The sequence below is a fragment of the Salvia miltiorrhiza genome, chromosome 2 (genome assembly GCF_028751815.1).
Source record: "Salvia miltiorrhiza cultivar Shanhuang (shh) chromosome 2, IMPLAD_Smil_shh, whole genome shotgun sequence".
NCBI lineage: Eukaryota > Viridiplantae > Streptophyta > Magnoliopsida > Lamiales > Lamiaceae > Salvia > Salvia miltiorrhiza.
The window spans coordinates 57,009,783-57,035,331 of record NC_080388.1 but is presented as its reverse complement, the minus strand read 5'-3'; the positions used below and the strand labels follow the sequence as shown (position 1 = coordinate 57,035,331).

At 35.0% G+C, this 25,549-nt stretch overlaps 1 protein-coding gene and 1 long non-coding RNA gene across 4 annotated transcripts; both read left to right on the top strand.

Moving 5' to 3' along the window:
- Nucleotides 1–723: 723 nt before the first annotated feature.
- LOC131010550 (protein RER1A-like) lies at nt 724–3,601 on the top strand. Of its 3 annotated transcripts, none has more exons than XM_057938108.1 (4): nt 724–837; nt 1,382–1,741; nt 2,970–3,150; nt 3,291–3,601. In XM_057938108.1, the coding sequence occupies exons 2-4, from the start codon at nt 1,392–1,394 to the stop codon at nt 3,348–3,350; spliced, it is 591 nt and encodes a 196-aa protein (XP_057794091.1). In that variant the 5' UTR covers nt 724–837; nt 1,382–1,391; the 3' UTR covers nt 3,351–3,601. The 3 variants fall into 3 exon arrangements, with proteins under 3 accessions (XP_057794091.1, XP_057794089.1, XP_057794090.1); XM_057938106.1 differs by having other exon boundaries at nt 791–948; XM_057938107.1 differs by having other exon boundaries at nt 792–1,012.
- Nucleotides 3,602–17,897: 14,296 nt separating this feature from the next.
- LOC131010549 (uncharacterized) lies at nt 17,898–18,839 on the top strand. Its single transcript, XR_009096597.1, has 2 exons — nt 17,898–18,408; nt 18,498–18,839. It is a non-coding gene; the product is annotated as an uncharacterized LOC131010549 (long non-coding RNA).
- The last annotated feature ends 6,710 nt before the right edge of the window (nt 18,840–25,549 follow it).

Here is a 25,549-nt window from a genome sequence, read left to right as displayed (position 1 = left end):
GCTAGACTTGCTTTGTCTTTATCTGATGTAATGATTTGGAAGTCGGATTTTCCAATCTGGCTTTCGAATATTGCTCTTTCCGATTTGAATTAATATAGCTCTTCTTCTTCCTCAAAAAAAAAAAAACTTATAAGCTCACAAAAAATAAGTTCTTCTATCCCAATTTATTTTCTCATTATCTTATAAGCAACATTCATTTTATAAAAATAACTCAACTATAATTTTTTATTTTAATCATATCATTCTAATTTCATTTTTTTTTCTCTTTAACAATTTTTTTCTCATTAACTAAAAATTATCTCTCTAGCTTATAAGCTCAATTACCCAAACACTTTGACAACTTATAAGCTCTTAATAAATTACATTTATAAGCTCTTAAAATATCTTATAAGCTCTTAAAGCAAACTTAGCCAAATACCTTCTTAATCATTTTTATTAAAGTTTACGTCACTCCTTATTAAGATTATATTTACCTGAGCGGAGGGAGTATAAAACTCATCAGAAACCATTATTATCTTTAAAATTTTAAGCACCAAATTGCCATTACTTTGATGCTTTGCTCATAATTTCGATATGTTTGTGCTGAATTTATTGTTGTTTGGATTTGGAACATTTTGTTAGTATTTTGGTTTTTAAAAAGAGATGAGTAGTATTTTAATGTAGGGGCAATAATGTAAATACATAAAGCGAATGAAATTACTATTCACAATTACTACCCGGTGAAATTAATTTACTCGTTACAGACCAAAAATGAAGCAGTGAAAATTTTGCCGTAAAAACAAGTTCGCAAGCCATTTGTTTACTTCGTTGTTACACCATTTCTCCCATAAAGTTGAGGTCGGCTCTCTATGTTTATGCATATTTCTTCTAGAATGTTTATGCCGATTCCCTCTCTGTTACAGTTGTAGTTAATACGGACATATTTTGAAACGAATTGCTGATTACGAGGTAATTCATTCTGAAGAATTTGTGCAGTTACTTTGGATTTCTAAAAGTAATTGCACTAATCGGGGTAATTACAGGCTAATTAAACTCTTTCATGGTACCTGATTTTAGTGTTGTTGAAATCGTTTATCAATTCGAGTTGGTTATGCAATTAAATATGCTAATTCTCTTCTATATTTTCTTGCTTCACCGGCAGCGGAGGGCTTAGCTTTTATTCATCTGTGTGTGCGTGGTGTGTTAAATTTGCAAACGTCTTGTGGAATTACTGAACTTAGAAAGAATTGTGAAGAACAATTTATGCTTTGTCAATGTTGTTATTGCTGTGCAGAAACAATTTACTTGTAAAGACTATTTTCATATATTGGGGTTCACTCTTTCACTAGTTGACGATGCTGTTGATGGTTATTTATTTATGTTGCTCTGCATTCCAATGCAGTGTGAAGATAATGGAAGATGTTGGGACTGATACTGCTGCTCCAGAGTCACCATTAGCAAAGTGGAGAAATGAATTTTCGAGGAAGTTTCAGTTTTATTTGGATAGGTCCGGTCCCCATATGGCTCGTAGGTGGCTTGTTACACTTGCTGCAGCAGCAATATACATCTTGCGTGTTTATTATGCTCAGGGGTTTTATGTCATCTCATATGGCCTGTCAATCTACATCTTGAATTTGTTGATCGGGTTTATGTCACCCAAGGTTGATCCTGAGCTAGAAATGCTGGATGGGCCTTCTTCGCCTACTAGAGACTCTGAGGAGTTCAGGCCCTTTGTCCGTCGCCTTCCTGAGTTTTTGTTCTGGTTCGATACATATTTCCTATGTTTATAAGCTACTTGTTTCCTTCTTTGGCAATGTACAGTAGCTTCTAGTATGCTGCATTCTCTTGTTGGTGGGGGGGAGGGGGGGATTGACTGAGCTTATAAGCTCCTTAAAATAGCTTCTAAGCTGTTTATGAGCTTATAAGCTCTTGCAAAGTATTTGGCAAAACAAACTCCTAGACAACTTATTTTGTCATAATCTTATAAGCAATAATTAGTTTACAAAAGTAATCCTACTATGGTTTGTTATTTGTGTCATATACCTTTCCGACTTCATCTCTTTTCAAATTTCTCTCTAACAAGGATTTTATATTCTCTCTCTCGCTTGTAAGTTCAATTTTGCAAACACTTTTGACAACTTGTAATCTCTTAATTTGTTGCATCTTATAAGCTCTTGAAAGATCTTATAAACTGTTGGACCTTATAACTTCTCTAAAATAAGCTTAGCCAAACACCTTCTTACTTAGTAACATATATTTGCAACTCTAGCTGCAATTTTTATGTGTAGTCCAATGTTTGATGCTTCATGAGTTGCTGTTGCATTGTAGTGAGAAAATAGATGGAAAGGAATGTGAAATAGATATAGTATCTAGCATCTAGTTTCCCATTTAAGGCATGTGTTTCTACTAGCATCAAGTTGGTCTTATTAAGGTTTGGTTCTTCCATCTTCTGATTTTGTTCTCTGCCTATTGTTATTTCTTGGCTTACTAAAAAGAGGAACAATTTGATGTCCACAGTATGTTGTAACACTCATATTTGAAAAATATTTACACTTGACGATCTTATCATATAAAATCTAACTGTACTTGTCCATCATTGATTATTCAGCATGGCATGATTCCTTTTCTGGTCTTAGTCAATTATTCATTATTAACCAGATAGAATGGTGCTTCGGGAGAAAAGAAAGATTTTTTTGTTTTGTTTTGTTTTTGTTTTTGCAATTGTTTTAAAATTCTAGTGCTCCTAAAATAGTACTATATGTTAATAATTGATATAACAGAAATATGTGAGCTGCATGAATGAGGAAATTAAATTAGAGTGGAGTCATGCCTTTGATGCAATTTCAATGTCTCTTGCGAAAGAGATCTGAAAGCTCAGTAAGTTTTAGGAACGAAAGATTAGTAGAGGATCTGGAAACACTTATAAATTTTCTTTCACTTTGGTTTATTTGCTCCCTTTTTTTTGGTGCTGATAAGACTTTTCTTTTCAGGTATGCAATCACAAAAGCTTGTTGTGTTGCCTTCCTCTTAACCTTCTTCTCCATGTTCGACGTCCCAGTGTTCTGGCCCATTTTGTTCTTTTACTGGTTTTTCCTTTTCTTCCTCACAATGAAGAGGCTAATCACTCATATGATCAAGTACAGATATCTCCCATTCAGCTGGGGAAAGCAGGTGATCACTTAGTAATGAATGTTTAAAATGTTTAAGTTGGTTTACATATCTATCTATCTATATACATATATATGAAAGTAACTCTGCACTCGTTGGCCCTCGATTAATTTACCATTATTTTCATTTACATTTGAAAACAGAGGTACACTGGGAAAAGGCCTGCTCAAACTCAAAGCACCCGTGGTCTGTCAAAGGACTGAGTTCATGTGCAGAATCTGTACCAATGGAATTATAGGTGATAACATTTTACTTGAAACATGTACTTCTTATAAAGTTAACTTGATAGACAGTAACGAATAAATTAAGATCGCTTGTAATTATCGTAATTAATCTCTTTTTTTTTTCGTTGTAAGATGTAAGATGTAAGATGAGTATATTGTTAATGTCGAGATAGTCAGTTTTACCATAAGCAACACGAAATTCCAGAAATTCGTGTTTGGTCTGCTGATAAGATGGTTTGGCTGAGTATGGAGTTTGTCTAATTCATTTTTGATCGGTCGATTCTTCTTTTCCACATGTTTAACTTTGGTTGGTGCTATTTGTGGAGGAAGAGCTCTAAATTTTTTTTAGTATTTGAAAAATCCCTTTCACTCTAGATTTCCAGAGAGACAAATCCCTTTGGTTGGGGCTTGTCATGGAAGTTTCTTAGTGAATACCACTAGTTCATTTTATTTCAGCTTTTCGTTTTTAATTTGGTTCCTTTTTTTAATAGTGAAAAGCATTTTCTGGTCTTAAACCCACCATGCAATTCTAGTCTTTGTTCTTCTGCAGCCGTCCCCAAACATGTCTTCTTCTTCTTCTTAGGATCGAAGATCGAGCATCTGTAACTCTTCCTTATAAAGGTCATGAATACTAAGGTACAAAGCTTGTGGTATTGAAGATTTTACTTGATGAACGAGAGATTTTTTTTTCAACATACATATTCCAACTAAGAATCAAAACTATTTTATTATCGAATTCTATAATGCGCGGTATAAATTGAATTTGTTTTAAAAAATAAATTTAGGGTTTTTAAAAGTGAAAAATGTGAGGTGATCACATTTTTTGGAAAATGATAAAAGTCGGGTACAGCATCCACTATTAACCTTACAATATACATATTATAAACTATTAAGCCTAGAGAGTTGTATCACGGTAATTCAGGTTGAACAGCAGCCAAAATAGCAATCTATAAATATTGGTGTTGGCTTTTGTAACGAGAGAGAGAGAGAGAGAGAGAGTAAAAGTATTGTGATCTGAGTTCGTTGGTGTTTTGAACGCATATTTGAGTTTTTAATTGAAAATTCTTTCATTGTTTCCTAGTTCAACAATAACAACATATTGACTTTGAGTCAAACAATTGAATTCGTAGTTTATAAGTAAAATCCACAATAGAAGTTGCAGTAAGAAATAATAATAGGAAGCAATAATCTTTGCTATAATTTTGGTCGAAGGTATAGTTTTTTCAATGTGAACTCGAACCTCCAATTTTTTCCCACTAAGAATGTTTTCACAAAATCGACAAGATTACATGTAGTTTTACAACATCAATAATAATACTCCCCAGTTCATGAAAAGTATGATACTTTTGTCATTTTAGATTGTCACAGCCCGCCCTAACTAAGGATAGTTAAGCCGAGTGATCTACGACTAGGGATGGGGTTAAAGAAGAAGGGGAAGAAAAGGGGCGTCATTTATAGCCGTAAAACTTACTCATCTTAATAAAACTCGTCATTTTTATTCATGAATACTCAATTGAAAATAGTCTATGAAAGACAGCATAAAACTTAATTAATATCATTGATCAAGTTATACATCATATGAAACCATTCTCTTAAGACTCAAAGTATGACATAACATACTATAACATCAACAACATCTTGCAGCGGAAAGTAGCTAGACATATGTATGAAGACATATTCTAGACAGGTTAACTATTTATTAACAACCCTGGAGACTCCGCTCATTGCAGCACCATCATCACATCAGCTCAACCTGCATATTTAGAAAACATATGCAGGGCTGAGTACAAAAGCACTCAGTGGGCACGTATGCCTAGGTATAAAAATACATGCTTCAAAACTGTAAATTGTCATGCCATCATAAACAGTACAGCAAGGGAGTTTTTCGCTAAAAGGCCCAAGCTTACTAAGTTCATTTGTGATTCTTAAAGTTCGTCTGATCAGACTAAGTTCTTTTGTAATCTATCATATCTGAAACTGTGTGCCGGAGAGGTGGCCACCTCTCACGGTCACTTGACCGGCCAACCCGCTAGATGACTCACGGTCACTGGTGTACACTAGTCCTAGCAGGATAGCTATCAACTGCTCAGGACCCGAATTCGATTGCATCATTGGCAAATCCAAAGCAGATAGATATCATACTAAAATTTAAACATTTTATGGCAAGACAACAGTTGTAATATTTTCCAGTTCAAAGATTTGTGACGAAATAACTTGTTCAAAGGTAGCATTAAACTCGTTTGATAGATATATAAAACTGAAATTAACAGTTAAATCATCTCATGCATTCATTCGTATAAGAGGCCTACGATACGCAGGGGATCTCTATATACGTATAGTAAAAGTAATGCCCACCTGATTGCAGTGTTTTGCTACTTAAGACAATGATTCTCTTTCCTTAGCGCGATAGGTTACTCAGGCGCTTTTGTTTATTTGAACCTTTAATAACACGAAAACATGTGTTCGAGTGAATAATAGAAAAGATAACAACAAATGCAGTGAATCACTATTCACTCATTTCTCTAACTACCCATATTTCCTTAAACGACTATATCTAACTCATATACAATCGTTCTTCCTTTATCAAAATACTTCATGTACCTTTGAGGATGTAGGAAATTCCATTTTATATTATTCTTTTATTTATCTATTATAAATAAAGAATAATTCTATAAACATAAAACGTTTTCCTTTTCCCCATTTAATAATGTCAATCACCAATATATATATATATATATATATATATATATATATATATATATATATATATACACATCAATAGCTCATTTATAAACTAAAAGTGATATTTTATCAACAATAAAACTTTAAAATTCTTAATAGGAATTATTTTGAATCATTTCCATCTCAACAAAACTGTATAGATTCAACTTCAACTAATAAACTGCTTTTATTCCGAACTCGTATGGAGTCGAATTTTATATCAATAGAAACCTCTTTGAGTCTAGTTTAATTGAAAAAAAAGTATGTTGAAAAACTCCAAGTAGTTTAAGAGATATAGCGATTTTCCCATCGCCTACCAGATTCGGCAGTTTCTGCCAACTGAAAGTCCAGATCTTTGAAAAATAGCAAACGTTTCCGGAATGACCTCAAATTTTATATGCAGATAGATAACGCATATAAATTTATACCATAAAAATTTGAGAGCTAAATATCAACATATGGTTACTGAAATAGTTAACTTAATCATCTGCCTCACGACAGTTTCAACAGATACGGGCAGTAGACTTCTCAAATTTTAAAAGGGTAGTAAACGAAGTTCAAATAACATGAAACTTTGTACAAATATTCACCACACTCCCATCTATACCCCAGAAATTTCCCATAATATAATAGAAACGGGAATGCATCGAAATAAGGGCGTCAACTTACCCTTGTCCAAGTGAGCACTAATGGAAGTTGTTCGCCGGGGGTTTTTCTGGTCGTCGTTCCGCTATGGTGTTTAGCCGCGAAGGTCTACGACTTAGTCTTCCTCGTGCGAGGTAGATCAGGCTACACAACGGTGGTTTCTCGATCCTTTTTCGTCGTAAGGATAGTGAGAAACGAAGGCCGTAAGTTGGCCGGTGGCTAAGTCGGGAATTCGACGTTGGCCTCCGAAGGATATTGTGGCCTTTGGTCGGGAAAATATAGAGAAGGTTTCGGCCTTTCGATTGTTGGGTTTGGTAGCCTGAAGATGGAGGAACGAGTACACGTTCTCGGTTCAGAGCCTAGTGGCCGGTCGGCGAATAAACGGCCCGGCGAAGGGAGCTCACTTGAGCTCTTGCAAGTAAGAAATTTAAAATTTTCTCTTGTTTTACCTCACACCTCTCGCACTTCTGCACTTCTTCCTTCTGCAGAACTCACCTCAATTTATAGAGAGGTTGAGGTGGTTGGTGGCAGCAAATGTTGAAGAAATATTGCTGCCATTTTTGAACACTTTGGTCTCGGCGTGATCATCTTCTCCTGCCATCTTTGAAAACTTTGCTCTCGGCGTGATCATCTTCTCCTGAAATTGGGGCTTTTTGGGTGTGATGGATTGCATGGAAGATATTGCAGCTGTGAAAATTGTGGATATTGGCATGATTTTCTCTTGCTGAAATCTTGACTATTTGGATGGGATTAACTGCGGAAAAATGCAGTTTTTGAAGATGAATAGTTGTGATAATGATATATGTTGGAGGGGTTGGTGTAATAGTGTAGTGATTCGACTATTTATCGTGATCTAATTTCTCATAGTTCGTACTTGTTTCTGTAATAATTCTCCAATTCTCGATGATTAAATACTCGTCGTATTTATATAAATTAAATCCTCAATCTTGAGATTTAATACGTGAAAGTCGGAATTAATTCGCGACTTAATACCTTAACACATATAACGCGAAATAATAAAATTATTATGCATATGATCTCAAATTATAATTCCAGCAATTTGATTTAAATAACACGATTTATGAAATCGGTTATAAATGTAAAATTTCTAATGCTAGTGATTCAATCAACTGGTAATGCAAAGTTTCAAATGTGTAGCTAAACCAAAAATTTAATTATTGGTTTGATTCATGACTGAATATTAAATCGCAGCTCTGTATCTCTTATACAGACTTTTGCTGAAATAATATTATCTGAACAAAATAATCACAATAAATAATTAAAAGAATTTTATAACTAATGCACATATTTAATCTAATATGTATTTAAAAGAGCGGGGCATTACATACTACCCCCCTTAAAATAAATTTCGTCCCGAAATTTGCATACCTGGTATTCTAGCTTGTGATACTAGTCATTCGTTTCATTCATCTCTTTTGTAGCCTTTTCCATCCTGTGATGGTTCCACTACATGACGAGAACAACATTATTGCCTCGTAACACTTGAACCTTGCAATCTAGTCACTAAACTGATTTCTCTTCATAACTTAAGCCCTGAGCTTGGACTATCTCATCTTTTTTTAATCACATACTTTCTTAACTGCGAGACGTAATATTCAGTGTATACATCCACAATCCTCCACTAACCATTAGTGCACTATTCCTGACTTTCGTGAATCCTTTCGTTTTTCTTATTCTTGAGGCGAGACACATTTTCTCACCAATATCCATTTTCATTTCGTGCTTTCATAATCCTTTCTTGAAATTCACACTTAACTATTGATGCAACTACACAGCTTGATATTGTCTCCGGATGGTGAACAATTACTAAACCGAATAAGGCAATCACCAATCAGTACTTTATATTTAGTGGTGAAACATCTTATCTTAATTTCCAATTGATAGTACCATCATAATTCTTCACTAATTCGAATCGTCTCTGTTGTCTTACATTGAAATCTCTTTGCTAAAAAAAAAAAAACACTTCAAATTCTTGTCAGCTATAAGGACCTCACACTTAACTCCGTAGAGATAGAATCTCCAAATTTCCAACACGTGCACAACCACAACGAGTTCTAAGTCATAAGTCAAGTAATTCAACTTTGGGGCTAATGAGACATAGTGCTCAAGTTCTCTGAAGTTTAAAACAAATACTTGCTTCCTTTGAACATTCCTATTGATGGAGCTTTTGATACTATAGCCGAAACAATCACCCTTCTAGTGTGAGGTTGTTGGCTCTGAGGTTGGGTTAGATCTTAAGTCTTATCTTAAAGTTCTTTTTCTATTCTCGAATTTTCTGTTTGTTTTCTTCATTCCATTTTCTTTCCTTCACCACATCTTGAGGTGGTGTATATCCAGATTGTGTCGGAGTCTTCCCATTCTCCCTTGGTAGCAGTGATTCGATGGTGAGAGTCTTGCTCGTTGGTTGTTCCTACGTAATATTTCTTTGGCTTGGTAGGGGAATTGAATATCTCATGACGCCATTCGTTTGCGAACTCCTTCACGCGTTTCTTATAAGTGTCCACCATATTTGGAGCACGTCCTGACATTTTGTTGAAAATTCTATCATACTAGTTATCTGCCCTGGTTCTCCACTTGGGATTCCAGAAGTTGCTTTGTTTCTACCGACTATCGGTCAAAAGATAGGTTGATGCTTAGTGTATCTTTCTAACTGTGAGAATATCACCTTCTAGTACTTCGAGAACTGACAGCAAACTAAGTCATTCTAGTCATTACTGTGCTTATCGTGGTAAAATAAGATCTTATTGTGACAACTACATAGTGTGAGTCTATACATTGGGATGACGCTCTACTCAAGGTCAAAATCCTAATTGACAATCACCGAGATCTTAGTTATATGGGCTGACCAGACCCAGCACGATGAATCACTCAGTCAAATGGGAGCTTCACCCCCAATCATGTCAACTTCTTATCTCTTATAAAGCTCTAAGTCAACTTCTAACTTAAAGCACTTACTAATAAGTACTTCATCATAAGTTACTGATACCATGAAAGTCCATTCTATGTTGTTCTAGCCAAGCTATCACGATTAACATCATAATCATAAGCAACATAAGTTCTTATGTGAAAAACTTAATCTCACCGCTATTGAAATAGCTCAAGTGAATCCTTAGTCTTAAAGCATTGCCTCTATGTTGTAACATCTCTATGTTAAACATTTCTATCTTACCAGTCTTTACTTAAATCGATCAAGCGGTGCTATCACGATTAACATTCTCAAAGCATTCTTGGGTGGTACTCAAACGGTTTGTAAGAGGACCCATCATTCTAGCCTAAAACGACAACATAAAGCTTTCTCATTCTTTCATACATACATACTTCTGTTTCTTTTGAAACCTTAACATATATGGACATTTAATGTCCCTTTCATGAAAACTTTGCTTATGCCGGAAAGATTCAAGGAATCTAACTCGACCATACATACATACATACATTGATTCGTTAAGGGCTCGGGTTGTCCCAAACACGAAATATATTCATTGAATCGTTATGGGTTCGGGTAGTCCCAAACACGACAAAAAGCATTCACATAGCATCGTAAACATAAGGCGCACATTTTCTTGAAAAACTTTCATAACGTCTGAAATACATATATGTATATTTTTGAAACTATTATTGTACCTTTGTTGCGGCAGTGTGACTGCGAGCTGAGGGTTACTGACATTCTTAGAAGTCTAGAGATACTATTCTAGACTCGACATAAAAACTTATGGTTATCAGAGACATGAAAAGAAACTTATGCTCTATCTCATATTCTATCTCCTTACTTAACTCTATATAAACTCTCCACTCATCTCAAATCCTTAAGTTCAAGGATAGGTTTCAAGAAAATCATGGTTCTAAGTCTCGATTTGTCTCTCATATAAGGCTCTTCTAATCTCATTTAAACACATAGACAACACAATCACCTAAGGCCCATAAGAAAACACAATCAAACATTATCAAAACATGCTCTGTGTTTACACTGACTCAACTTCAAAATCTAACCTGTTCTGACTCCGACACCTCTTGGACTCGAGACTCATACCAAAAGAAAGGTCTTCGAGTCTAGTTTCATATAAAAAAAAGTAGAGTCAAAAATCCAAGTATTGTAGGAAATATGACTGTTTTACTACAGTCTACCATATTCGGCAGTTTTGAGCAATCGAAAACTTGGATTTTTGAAAATTAGTAAACGTTGTCAAACTGGGCTCAACTTTGGTGGATATCTAGCTAACACAATAAGGTTAATACCATAAAAATGTTGAAATCTAGATCACACAGGAAGCTACTGAAATGAATGACTCTTTCTCCTGTTCTCTGAAATTCTCGGTAGTAATGTGCAGTTTAGGTTTTGTATTTTATAAAAAAATAGTAAACGAAGTCCAAATGACTTAAAATTTTACCGGTGTGCTTAAGACTCATGTAGGGATTTGCTATAAAATTTTCAAAGCTATTAGACATCTAAAAACCATCGATCACAGTAGGTCAGTAGGCCTACGAAATTCACCAAAATCTCATCTCAAACTCTTAAATGCTCAACCCAACATCCCTTCAATGAAAACCAATCAAAGCTCATTTTAAACACATATAGCACTTGAAAACATTCAAGCACATTATAATACTCATCATACTCAATCTTGACTCTCTTCTTACATCATAACCTCAAATCTTAAGTAAAACATTTCAACGAACGCATCATTAAAATTCTCTTCTCATTTTCGTGCTCAAAATTACTCAAATACTCAAATATGATCTCATTCATCATATAAATCATTATACACATATAGATTCCCTTTTATCATGTAAACTAAACTCTAATGAAACTTCATGTATCATCATAAAACTCTTAATAAAACATGACAAACTTTCACATAATGGTCATAAAGCAATTAGACCTCATTTTATCAATCATCGACTTCTCAAAATATGAAAACTCAAAAACTCATACAAACTAAACTAAGTAAAAATTTTCTTAGCCAACAAAAGACTTACTCAAACATAATTATACACTAATATCATGCTCAAATACATATATCTTAAGCCAAAATCACTTAAATAACACATAGGCAAAAAGTCCTAATTTTTATTAAAGTAAACTCTTTGAAATTTAATAAACACACATGATACCTTAATCCATTCATAGATCTATCAATCTTAGCCAATTAATCTCACATATAACCCATCAATTTACAAATTAGAGCATAGATACACATATCCCTAATTTTATTAAACTAACTCATATCAAAATCATCAATTGACATCATATACTCAATTTACTCCATCAATCATCATCATATACATCTCATGGACTCATCTTCATCATCTATTAATCATCTTAACCATTGACTCAAAAGTTCCCAATTTTGGGTAAACTAAACTCCATCGACCTTTCACATCTCAAGGCATATACTTCCCACATAACATCATACAATCTAGATCTATAAAAATAAGAATCACTTAAAACTATCGTAGACCAATTAACTTAAGTCCTCGTACTCGAACACTATATTACGATCTTAGCTTGAACTCTGAATTTCTATCATAATGAGTGGTCGATATCATTTATAGGACAAAGACTAATCTCAACTAATTACAATGAGACACAATTATACGAAGCCATAATTTGGGTAGTATACTACGTCAGTAGACTAACACTTCTTAGTCTTATCAATCAAGGGGATCTTATTATGACAACTCACGAGTTGCAAGGCTCAAACTCAACACAACATCAAAGCAAGGTGTTGTAGAAATTGTTCAAGAGAATCAAAAGAATGACCAGAGGGTATGAAATGATTAACTACTAGGTCGAACAAAATGACCTCGAGTATGAACCCATCTGGCTTTTCAACCGAAAGTTGAAACACATGGATTTTCAACCCAAAAGACGTCTACTGAGATTTGGATCATGTGGACTGGCCAGGTCCAACATAATCACTCCCCAGTCACACGGGATATACTATCCCGAACTTGAAAATTCTGTGTCTTCTAAACCCTCAACATAGTATACATAACAAAACTTAAGTTCACACCAGCAAGCTAAAAGCTTAAACTCAGGGTCCTATGTTCTAGACTCTTGTTTCGAAAATTCAATATTTTTCGACTCTCCTCTCATGTTGCGGTGGTGGTGGCGGAGTATTATCCCGCCTATCCTTCACATCACACTCTTGATGATATCTTTGAGGCATTTTTGAAATCACAAAAGGAAAACTCAACTCGACCAACGCTCTAAGCATCCTCGAAACTCAAGTGCAATTTACTAACTCAACTTTAAGGAAACCCTCACGGTTACCTTAACATTCATCTGTAAGGCAATAAGCACTCACGAAATGCTAACAAAAAGACCACTCTGGTCAACCTAATATATCCATCAGTAGAATGCCTCTTTTTAGAGGACTTACATAAAGGGGTTATATAAACCCTACAAAAACCATAGTATCTATCGTAATGTCCCTTCTAAACCGACACCATTAATGGTGCTATGTCTCGGTTTGGACTTCCTACGGTAATTGTTACCGGTTAACTCATCTAGTTGCTACTTTAGCACACTAGGAACATCCATCTATTTAACATCAGTAGGGTACTATATTCGCATGTTTATCTATCAGCATGTCAAAAGCTCAAGTATCAATATCTCCTAAGTAAGTTATATACATCGCAATATAATTGAAACTAATCAAAAACAAGGGTGTACTGCTCATACTCTCAAGATCATCCTTAGCTCTAGCCTACATCGGCTTCTCTTCTCATTCTCATCAACTCTAGCCCTCCTCGGCTACTTCTCATCCTTTCAACCCTAGCCTTCCTTGGCTCTAGCAACAGAAATAAACAAAACATAACTTAGCAAAACTCCTACTAAGTAGTACTGTTATCTTAAAACTCAAGCTCAAAACATCTAAATTCTCATCTCGTCCCATCTTTACTCAGTAGGGAATCTCTCTAAACAATGATATTAGATCCCTTAATCTAAATCATCGTGACTCAGTAAGACAACTCAACAATTCTCTCTCAAAGCCATCTCCAAAGACTATGGCTCATGATACCTCCTCAAGTACCATTAAGGTTGCGTGAGCAAAACTCGCGTCACAAAACAACTCAACATATCGTACAATATCTCATTGCAACATGCTAATAACTCATCATTAATCATGCTATTATACTCAAGCTCATAACTCAAACTCATAACTCAAACCAACAAGTACTTAAAGCAATTGCTAATTCTCTCAAGCTTTAGCTCTAAGTTCTCATTTCATCCTTCTACTTAGTAAAAAAAAATCTCTCTTAACAATGACATTAGATTCCTTCATCTAAATCATCGTGACTTATCACAACTGCTCAAACAATTCTCATCACAAAATATCTCAAATACATCACATCATAACTCATAATTATGCATCCTCAATCATATAACATCATATGATATAAACGCTCTCATGATTCATCATGTAACGTCAACATATGCTCTTACAACATAATAACTCATTATTAATCATGTTGTCATCCTCAAACTCAAACTATGCACATTCAAAGTGTAACATCATAACTCATCATATAACCTCAACATCATGCTCTTCAAAATTTAATGTCAAATAAACTTTGAAATTTTACATACCTCGTTGAGTCTGGTGTGATGGTGCGCTGAGCTCACGGTTGTTAATAACTATTAGTCTAGTGACTCATTCTAGACTAAACTCAAGACTTATAATTCAGAGCTTTCCTTCGCTCTGATACCACTTTGTCACAGCCCGCCCTAACTAAGGATAGTTAAGCCGAGTGATCTACGACTAGGGATGGGGTTAAAGAAGAAGGGGAAGAAAAGGGGCGTCATTTATAGCCGTAAAACTTACTCATCTTAATAAAACTCGTCATTTTTATTCATGAATACTCAATTGAAAATAGTCTATGAAAGACAGCATAAAACTTAATTAATATCATTGATCAAGTTATACATCATATGAAACCATTCTCTTAAGACTCAAAGTATGACATAACATACTATAACATCAACAACATCTTGCAGCGGAAAGTAGCTAGACATATGTATGAAGACATATTCTAGACAGGTTAACTATTTATTAACAACCCTGGAGACTCCGCTCATTACAGCACCATCATCACATCAGCTCAACCTGCATATTTAGAAAACATATGCAGGGCTGAGTACAAAAGCACTCAGTGGGCACGTATGCCTAGGTATAAAAATACATGCTTCAAAACTGTAAATTGTCATGCCATCATAAACAGTACAGCAAGGGAGTTTTTCGCTAAAAGGCCCAAGCTTACTAAGTTCATTTGTGATTCTTAAAGTTCGTCTGATCAGACTAAGTTCTTTTGTAATCTATCATATCTGAAACTGTGTGCCGGAGAGGTGGCCACCTCTCACGGTCACTTGACCGGCCAACCCGCTAGATGACTCACGGTCACTGGTGTACACTAGTCCTAGCAGGATAGCTATCAACTGCTCAGGACCCGAATTCGATTGCATCATTGGCAAATCCAAAGCAGATAGATATCATACTAAAATTTAAACATTTTATGGCAAGACAACAGTTGTAATATTTTCCAGTTCAAAGATTTGTGACGAAATAACTTGTTCAAAGGTAGCATTAAACTCGTTTGATAGATATATAAAACTGAAATTAACAGTTAAATCATCTCATGCATTCATTCGTATAAGAGGCCTACGACACGCAGGGGATCTCTATATACGTATAGTAAAAGTAATGCCCACCTGATTGCAGTGTTTTGCTACTTAAGACAATGATTCTCTTTCCTTAGCACGATAGGTTACTCAGGCGCTTTTGTTTATTTGAACCTTTAATAACACGAAAACATGTGTTCGAGTGAATAATAGAAAAGATAACAACAAATGCAGTGAATCACTATTCACTCATTTCTCTAACTACCCATATTTCCTTAAACGACTATATCTAACTCATATACAATCGTTCTTCCTTTATCAAAATACTTCATGTACCTTTGAGGATGTAGGAAATTCCATTTTATATTATTCTTTTATTTATCTATTATAAATAAAGAATAATTCTATAAACATAAAACGTTTTCCTTTTCCCCATTTAATAATGTCAATCACCAATATATATATATATATATATATATATATATATATATATATACACACATCAATAGCTCATTTATAAACTAAAAGTGATATTTTATCAACAATAAAACTTTAAAATTCTTAATAGGAATTATTTTGAATCATTTCCATCTCAACAAAACTGTATAGATTCAACTTCAACTAATAAACTGCTTTTATTCCGAACTCGTATGGAGTCGAATTTTATATCAATAGAAACCTCTTTGAGTCTAGTTTAATTGAAAAAAAAGTATGTTGAAAAACTCCAAGTAGTTTAAGAGATATAGCGATTTTCCCATCGCCTACCAGATTCGGCAGTTTCTGCCAACTGAAAGTCCAGATCTTTGAAAAATAGCAAACGTTTCCGGAATGACCTCAAATTTTATATGCAGATAGATAACGCATATAAATTTATACCATAAAAATTTGAGAGCTAAATATCAACATATGGTTACTGAAATAGTTAACTTAATCATCTGCCTCACGACAGTTTCAACAGATACGGGCAGTAGACTTCTCAAATTTTAAAAGGGTAGTAAACGAAGTTCAAATAACATGAAACTTTGTACAAATATTCACCACACTCCCATCTATACCCCAGAAATTTCCCATAATATAATAGAAACGGGAATGCATCGAAATAAGGGCGTCAACTTACCCTTGTCCAAGTGAGCACTAATGGAAGTTGTTCGCCGGGGGTTTTTCTGGTCGTCGTTCCGCTATGGTGTTTAGCCGCGAAGGTCTACGACTTAGTCTTCCTCGTGCGAGGTAGATCAGGCTACACAACGGTGGTTTCTCGATCCTTTTTCGTCGTAAGGATAGTGAGAAACGAAGGCCATAAGTTGGCCGGTGGCTAAGTCGGGAATTCGACGTTGGCCTCCGAAGGATATTGTGGCCTTTGGTCGGGAAAATATAGAGAAGGTTTCGGCCTTTCGATTGTTGGGTTTGGTAGCCTGAAGATGGAGGAACGAGTACACGTTCTCGGTTCAGAGCCTAGTGGCCGGTCGGCGAATAAACGGCCCGGCGAAGGGAGCTCACTTGAGCTCTTGCAAGTAAGAAATTTAAAATTTTCTCTTGTTTTACCTCACACCTCTCGCACTTCTGCACTTCTTCCTTCTGCAGAACTCACCTCAATTTATAGAGAGGTTGAGGTGGTTGGTGGCAGCAAATGTTGAAGAAATATTGCTGCCATTTTTGAACACTTTGGTCTCGGCGTGATCATCTTCTCCTGCCATCTTTGAAAACTTTGCTCTCGGCGTGATCATCTTCTCCTGAAATTGGGGCTTTTTGGGTGTGATGGATTGCATGGAAGATATTGCAGCTGTGAAAATTGTGGATATTGGCATGATTTTCTCTTGCTGAAATCTTGACTATTTGGATGGGATTAACTGCGGAAAAATGCAGTTTTTGAAGATGAATAGTTGTGATAATGATATATGTTGGAGGGGTTGGTGTAATAGTGTAGTGATTCGACTATTTATCGTGATCTAATTTCTCATAGTTCGTACTTGTTTCTGTAATAATTCTCCAATTCTCGATGATTAAATACTCGTCGTATTTATATAAATTAAATCCTCAATCTTGAGATTTAATACGTGAAAGTCGGAATTAATTCGCGACTTAATACCTTAACACATATAACGCGAAATAATAAAATTATTATGCATATGATCTCAAATTATAATTCCAGCAATTTGATTTAAATAACACGATTTATGAAATCGGTTATAAATGTAAAATTTCTAATGCTAGTGATTCAATCAACTGGTAATGCAAAGTTTCAAATGTGTAGCTAAACCAAAAATTTAATTATTGGTTTGATTCATGACTGAATATTAAATCGCAGCTCTGTATCTCTTATACAGACTTTTGCTGAAATAATATTATCTGAACAAAATAATCACAATAAATAATTAAAAGAATTTTATAACTAATGCACATATTTAATCTAATATGTATTTAAAAGAGCGGGGCATTACATAGATGTCCACCAATTTTATTAAAACTTGTGCCACATAAAAGTGTTATATTTTTGGTAAACGTAATAATAATAATAACTTTAGAAGAGTAGAAAAATAGACAGATAGATTCATTATTCATTTCCCAAATTAGGCAAACAAACATTTTGAAGAATCTCAACTATACAAGTCTCACAGTAACCGGCCCCAATATACAAATATATATGCGGAAAATAACATAATGCTTTAGACCTTGACTTAGCCAATAAAACCCATGACAGAAGGATTCCAAATCATATTACACATACATTTGGTGCAACAACTTCCAACAACCAAATAAAAACTCCAAAGCAAATAAATAAAACTCGCAACCTATATAGTACTTTAAATTATTTCCCAAAATGAGCAGCTTATATTGGTTCTCAAACATGGCCAGCTAAGACTATGATTTCCATTGCAGTTATATAAATTTTCAATGGCTGCCAAATTCTTTTGTCAGCAATGAATGTTAGAATCTATATTGTCATCTTGTTTTTCTGGGCTCTGCTTACCGCCGTCACTCCCACGCTTGTTCGCCTCGCTGCTTCTGCTAATCTTCAATCAAGATTAGATGGTATTAATTTAGTATTTAATCCATCATATATATATACTTTTCATCTCTCTCATGTATATATGTATATGTGTGTGTATGTGTATGTATAGATGCAGGTGAAGGCAGGGAAGGGGTGAAGTTATTGTTGCCGAGAAAGGCTCTTGCCGAAGCAATAGTTTCAGTACCGGCAGTGGCACCGGCGACAGCACCTGCGGCGGCGAAGGTGTGGTTCTTGTTGAGTTGAGGGATCATTTTGGTCGGAATAAAATGAGTTTGCATTGTGTGGAGCAGATGCACCTACCTACCTGCCTTGATTAATTAATTGTAAATAATACCCTTTCTTAGAAGGTATGATTAATTTGTTGTTATAGGATCATTATTTAATTTTTACAACAATTCATTTATAGAAATATTTATCACAATGAAAGGAAAAGAAAAGCGGATTGAAATTAGATTGTGCTTTATTCTCCAACTTCCTAATTTCATTGTTTGGTACGTGTTGCTAATCATCTCATATATGACCATGATCAATTAATGATATTCTTATGTTTGCAAAAGGGGAGAATGGGCATACAATTTTTTTTTTTTTTTTGCAAGGTCACGTATATATCTGTATACGAATGATTCATATAATAACTAGTATTATGAATTAACTTAGGAATCATAATTAATATATAAATCAATTTTCACACATCATTTGCATGTGGCTTATCAAGAGTATGAGATTGTAATTAAATTTTTTAATTTTTTTTATGATAAAAATGATGGCAGTATTACCACAAATATTGTACTATAATAAAATATTTCAAAATATATAATTTTATGTTTTTTTTGTTGAATTAATTATTGGTAATTTGACTTTTTTTACTTATAAATTATGTTTAATATTAATAGACAAAAAATGTTACTTAATTTTGTTGATTTTCGTGCATCATTCGAATGAATGTGCTACTAGTATATAAAAGCATAATTGTAACAACTTATTTTCCCGCCATATTTTCTCCATCAAATTTTTTTCTATGCTCTTATCTCTCTCTCACTCAATTTTGATTCTTTCTAAAGATTATCAAATTTAATTCATAAAAAAAACTCAATATATATCTTTAGTTTTTCAATTGTATAAATATACTAGTATTTCTTAATTTCAAGAAATTCGCTAATTGACAACAAACAAAATTTATTGTCTATTAAAAAAATGACTATCATTAATAGAGATGTGTAATCTATGTGGAGGCGTTTATAGACAACACGCATAGGTTATCGTCTATATTGAAATACACAATGGTTAGAAAACTGTTGACTATTTGATTAAAGATAAGAATTTTTTTTATATGTATAGACAACAGTTTTATGACGTTGTCTATTTGTTGATAGACAATAATTTTTTTGCATGTTGTCTATTTGTTAATAAATAATAATTTTTTTTTGCGTGTTGTCTATTTCTTATGTTAAAATATTTTTTTGCAATTGTATTTAAATTTTCTGCTTTTTCGAATATATATTTCATTAATGCTAAAAACTCACACTCACTTCGTCCATGATACCGTTTCCATCTCTGTCATTTTGGTCCGTTCACGATATCGTTTTCACTTCCATTTATAGCAATAGGGTCCACAAATCCCACTCACAAATCACAATAATAGGGGGACTCAAACTCCACTCACAACAATACCCACTATTACCTACTATTTTCTTAAAACTCTGTCATCTACAAAGTGGAAACGATATCGTGGACAGAGGGAGTATAAAAAGCTAAAAATACATACATTAATACTAAAAAGACAATAGACCCCAAAAAATTGTCTAATATACTTGTAGACCAACGGTTTCAATTGTAGTCTACGTGGGGTAGTAATACACAACATGCCTCAAATTTTTTTGTCTAATATGCTTATAGACAATATTTTTAGGACTTGTCATCTATATGGGGTGGTAATAGACAACATACAATAATTTTGGGCCGGGCCTGTGGTGCGTTCTAGCTGTTGTCGATCATAAACAACGATTTTAGGGGTCTGTCGTCTAAATTCTCGAACATAGACAATGACTAAGCTAAAAATTATTGTTTATTAGCGTATAAATAATAATTTTCGAAACCTATTATCTACTCTCTCCGTCTGCGATATCGTTTCTATATTGTGGATGTCGCAGGTTTTAAGAAAAGTGATGAATAGTAGTGGATATTGTAGTGAGTGGAGTTTGGGTCCTATTATTGTTGTGAGTGGAAGTTTGTGGACCCTACTTCTATAAATGGAAGTGGAAACGATATCACAGACGGACCGAAATGACAAATGTAGAAACGATATCGCGGACGGAGGGAGTATATTATATTGTCTATTAACAAATTTCTTGTAGTGGTATATGAGGGTTAGATCTTCGTATTTTGGAAGGATGAGATAAATCTCAGCTCCACCTACGCCAAAACAAAATTGCTTTGTTCAATTATTCTTCGAACAAAAGTAAACTTTAGAGGGAAATTGTCATAATTGGATTGTGGAACATCATAGAATACACCAAAGTAAGTATATATTTTCGATGACATGTATAATAAAGCACAACAGATCAACGCTCCAAATTATACGAACCTCTTTTCTTTTTTTTGACTTGGAGGAGTTGGGGAGGGGGAGCAGTGGGGTTTGAACCCGGGACCTCACTGTTCACACATAGGAGGTCGCACCGCTTGGTGTCCTCTTGGGACATACGAACCTCTTTTTTAGATATACATAAACTGTCAATTTCAAATTAACATAGTATCTGTGTCAGCTACCACATTAATTAGAAAATTGAAATGATAATCCCATGTAACCCTAGATTTATAAATTACAAGTTAGGCTTGATAAATAACAAGTAAATATAATATTCTCGCATTTGAATTTGGCAATCATCCTTCAAAGTGAAGCAAGCATTTCCCCTCCCTTTTGCTCACGCAAGTAACCATAATTATATATACAAAAGATGCTCCCACGATGCTCCCACTCGGAAATACTTGCCCTTGCCTAATTGGTGCATACCTGGTTGAGTTGTTCAGTGAAATGTGTATAAATAGAGAGAGAAAAAAGGATTGGATAAAATAAAATTTTAATTTAAAATACTCCATATATTAGGAATTATTTTTAGTTTTTACATTGTAGAGATCTATAGCATTTTATCATTTTGTAGAATGAATTTGTGATCATGAATTCAAATTTTACGGAATAAAAATTCTATTTTTTTTAAACTTACTATTTTTCACAGAAAAATCATCATATATTTATAATTCGTAATTTATATTTTAAAATAAATTTATAACCTAACCTTACCCCAATATATATCTATATATAATATAGTCGATGCGTGTTAATTTATAAGGTAAGAAAGGATGGGGCATCCCATACCAAGTCAAGAAGCTCTTGATGGCAGCGTGCCACCCACAAACACATTGATGCCCAAATGGCCAAATGTTGCAAATTCTCAACGGTTTAATTTCCAGCTCAAAAGACAACATCTCCAAAAAGAAAAGCATTTCCCAAAAAGAATTCACAACTCGCTCTAATCAATTATTGTATTTGTATCACATTTACTTACTTCTAGCAATAAAATCCCATGGCATCTGTCACGTTGCTATCAATGGATTATAGGAGCACTTTCGAAAGGGCCCTTTCAACTAGCAACTCGACTTTCAGTCGTCACAACACACAACTAATTATTATTTTAATGATTTTAAAAACTGACATCAAATTCATAATTTAATCTAGTACTAATGTAATTTATGTAGATTAATTTTATGTTACTAACTAATAACATCAAGTTAATGTAATGTAACTAATTTAATCGGGTCAACTCACTTATTAGTTTCGATACAGTTCATTTAATTTTGAATTACTTCTGGTTTGAGTCAATCAAATTTTTTTCGAACGTACTAGATTTTTTCTATTCTAATCGATCATAAATCTTATTTCGTGCTAATCAGTCGGGCCAACTAGTTTACGAAATATTTTTGACGTGTGAATTTTTCTTAATAGCCATATTTTTATAAGAAAAAATACTTAGTGTTTTTCCAATCAAGATTCACCTCGTTTTAAATGGAAAAAAATGAGTGTCATTTTAAAATAAAATAAACTTACGTAAGAATTGATAAGTAACCTTACAAAAAGGAGCATCATTTTAACATAAACTTACACATTTCTAACTAATAAGTAACTTTGTTATAGGTACGAGATGTATATATATATATTTAACATAAATGACTAGTTTTTTTCAATAATAATTGAAGAAAAGCAAAATACATTCCACAAACGTCAAGAACTTAATATCTAATTAAAAGTAAAGTAACAAGGTTTGGCAATTAAATAATAGAAAAAAATAGTTAATTGAGTCAACCCACCTAGCTTTCAGGCTAGCTAGGGCTATTTCGACATTTGAACTGTATTTTATGAGTCAACCCTCTTATTATCGATTTATTTGGGCAATCCATTATAGTTTAAAACTAAATTGAGATCTCTAGTAGTGTATATATACGCAAAACAAATTTTTACGTCTCTATATATACTTGTATACTCCGTTTCGAGAATATATAGTGTGGATTGTTGGCCCAATACTCTTTATTTTTCAGCTCAAGCCCAAAACCCCGTAAGCCCATCTTCCCTTTAAACCTTTTCTTTTATCCAAGCCCAAGCCCATCCCCTTATTTATCCCACCCCCCTTTTTCAGCCAAACCCTTAATCCCTCACTTCCCTTGCTCCCCTCGGTTCCTCCATCTCCATTACTGCTGTCCAGCTCCTCCCTACCTCCCTTTAAATCTCTGATGCTTTCTCATGCCGGGAATACGGATTATCAAGGACTGAAAGGCTCTGCTATTCCTTTGTGGTTAAACTCCTTGATAATACGGGATTCCCAGACGTGGGTGGAGGTATCACCGGGTTTTTCCTGACCATCGGAGCCCTGTTTGGTGATTACCTGAGAAGATCTGAGCTGCCGGAGTTCTGACCTTGGCTCCTGTTGTTGGTTGCTCTGTTGAGATCTGTGAAGCTGCTCCATTGTCCTTACCTCGCCGTTGATCATTCAGCTGCCGGAAGGGTTGCTGAGTTTAAGGGGGAAAAATCTGAGCCTCTGTGTCCGAAAGGGCACACTTTTCCCACCTTGAATCTCCTCTGGACTCTCTTATTTTTCTGTTTTTCTTTTATCTCTTTCTTTGAACTGTTGACTTGCTACTTTTCTGGTGATTTGCAGGTTCACGCAGGAGGAAGAGGAAGTAGAAGGTAAAGAAGAAAAAGAGCAGAAGAAGAAGTCAAGGGGAAGAGTCGTGAAGAGGATCTTGGCACTAGAGTGTCGAGTGAGAAGGACCGGAGGTTCGGGAAACAAGAGAAGTAATCCCGGCAAGGCGAAGATACCCAACAGTGGTATCAGAGCCACGGGGACCTTGCCGGGGCTCCCCCCGAACACATCCCTCTCACCCCGCCGCCCTTTGGCTGCGCCGATTCGCTCCCGACGAGCAAGGATTAAGGTAAATCTGGATTTTCCCCTACCTGGGAATCCAGCTCTGGTAAATTGGCTTAATCACTAAGACTCCTAGATTCTAGGATTGGTGTTGCCTGCTGTTTTTGTTCTTTTACCTGTTTTTTGTCTGGTATCTTGCGATCCTGTTACCTTTTTTGCTTCCGCGTGTTGCCTTGTCATCTCGATAAACCCTTGGCATTCAAAGCCAAGTGAGGTTTTCCCTTGCATTTGGTCCAGTTCGTCTGGATTCTCCTTTAAAGGAGTCTCCTCGTGCGAGTACCCTGGAAATCAAGGGAGAAAAGGGGCTATCTAGACAGGCTGTATGTGCTTTGGTTACTTACTGTTTCCGCTGTTGTTTTGCTCTCTCTAGTGTTTCTGCTTTGTTCTGTAAAATCTCTCTTGGATTGAGAGTTTTACCCTTCTCTGGACTCAGATAGTCCTCTTGGAACTTCTTGGAGGGACCAGTGCGAAACCTTGCTCCACAGATTGATCTGTGCCGAGATCTGGGCTCTTCCCTGCTCCTTAACTCCAATGGCTTCCTCCTTGAGGTCCCTGTGACCTTTTGTTGTGGTGTTACCTGCTCTGTGGTAGTTGTGGTTTTCTGTGAGAAAGTGTGTTTGCCTAAGTGTTGCATCTGCATTCATCATGAACAACCTGCATTTGGTGCCATTCAATGGCCGGGATGATTTTCAGGACTGGAAAACCAAAATAGAATGCATTCTTGTTAAGGAGAAGGTTAATAAGGCTTTATTAACTAAAATTGATAAAACTGTCACTGATGAAAAATTGCATGACATGAATGATAATGCTAGGGCAACAATTCTGTTAAACTTGAGCAGCTCTGTGGTTAGGAAAGTGTCTCATCACTTATGTACTAAGGATTTATGGGATGAACTGAATTCTTTGTACTCTGCATCATCTGAAACTTCTGCATGGTCTTTGCAAAATCAGTTCATGACTTTTCAAATGGACTCCTCTAAGGATATTGACACCAACATGGATGATTTTAACAAACTGCTGCATGATTTGAAACTTTCTGGTGATGACAATATTGAGAAATATGCTCCTCAAATTTTGTTAAGTTCCATTCCTGAGTCATTTGCTGAAGTCAAGTCTGCATTAAAGTATGGAGGGTCTAAAGTAACATGTGATATGATTGTGAATGGCTTAAAGGCTAAAGAAAGTGAGCTGAAGATTCTTAAATCAAAACCATTGCATGGTGAGGTCATGTTTGTTAACAAAGATAAAAGGGGATTTGATCAAAAGCCTAAAAAGCTGTGTTGGAATTGTGGAAAGCCTGGTCATTTTTCAAATAGGTGTAAACAGCCTAAGAAAAACAAGAACTTTGTTCCTAATGAACCTGAGCAGCATGCTAATAATATTTATGAAGATGATGGTGTCTATATGGTGCATGATCATGATTTTCAGTTCATAAACTACTCTAATGCTGTATCTAAATCTGTAAATTCAAGTGAATGGTTGATTGATTCTGGCTGCACCTTCCATGTCACTCCTTTTGAGCATATGTTTCATAACTTACAGCATGTTAAGTCAGGGCATATTGTTTTAGCTGATGGTCAAAACTGTGAAATCTTGGGAAAGGGTGACATTTGCTTGAAGTTTGAAAATGGGAGTTTGCTTACCTTGAATGATGTTAGATATGTGCCAAAGTTGGAGTTTAGCTTGT

Excerpts from the sequence above, each read along its gene's own strand:
- LOC131010550 (XM_057938108.1), top strand. The coding sequence starts at position 1,392 with ATGGAAGATGTTGGGACTGATACTGCTGCTCCAGAGTCACCATTAGCA. Across the intron at positions 1,742-2,969 it reads CTTCCTGAGTTTTTGTTCTG|GTATGCAATCACAAAAGCTT; the intron begins GTTCGATACATA and ends TTTTCTTTTCAG. Across the intron at positions 3,151-3,290 it reads CATTCAGCTGGGGAAAGCAG|AGGTACACTGGGAAAAGGCC; the intron begins GTGATCACTTAG and ends ATTTGAAAACAG.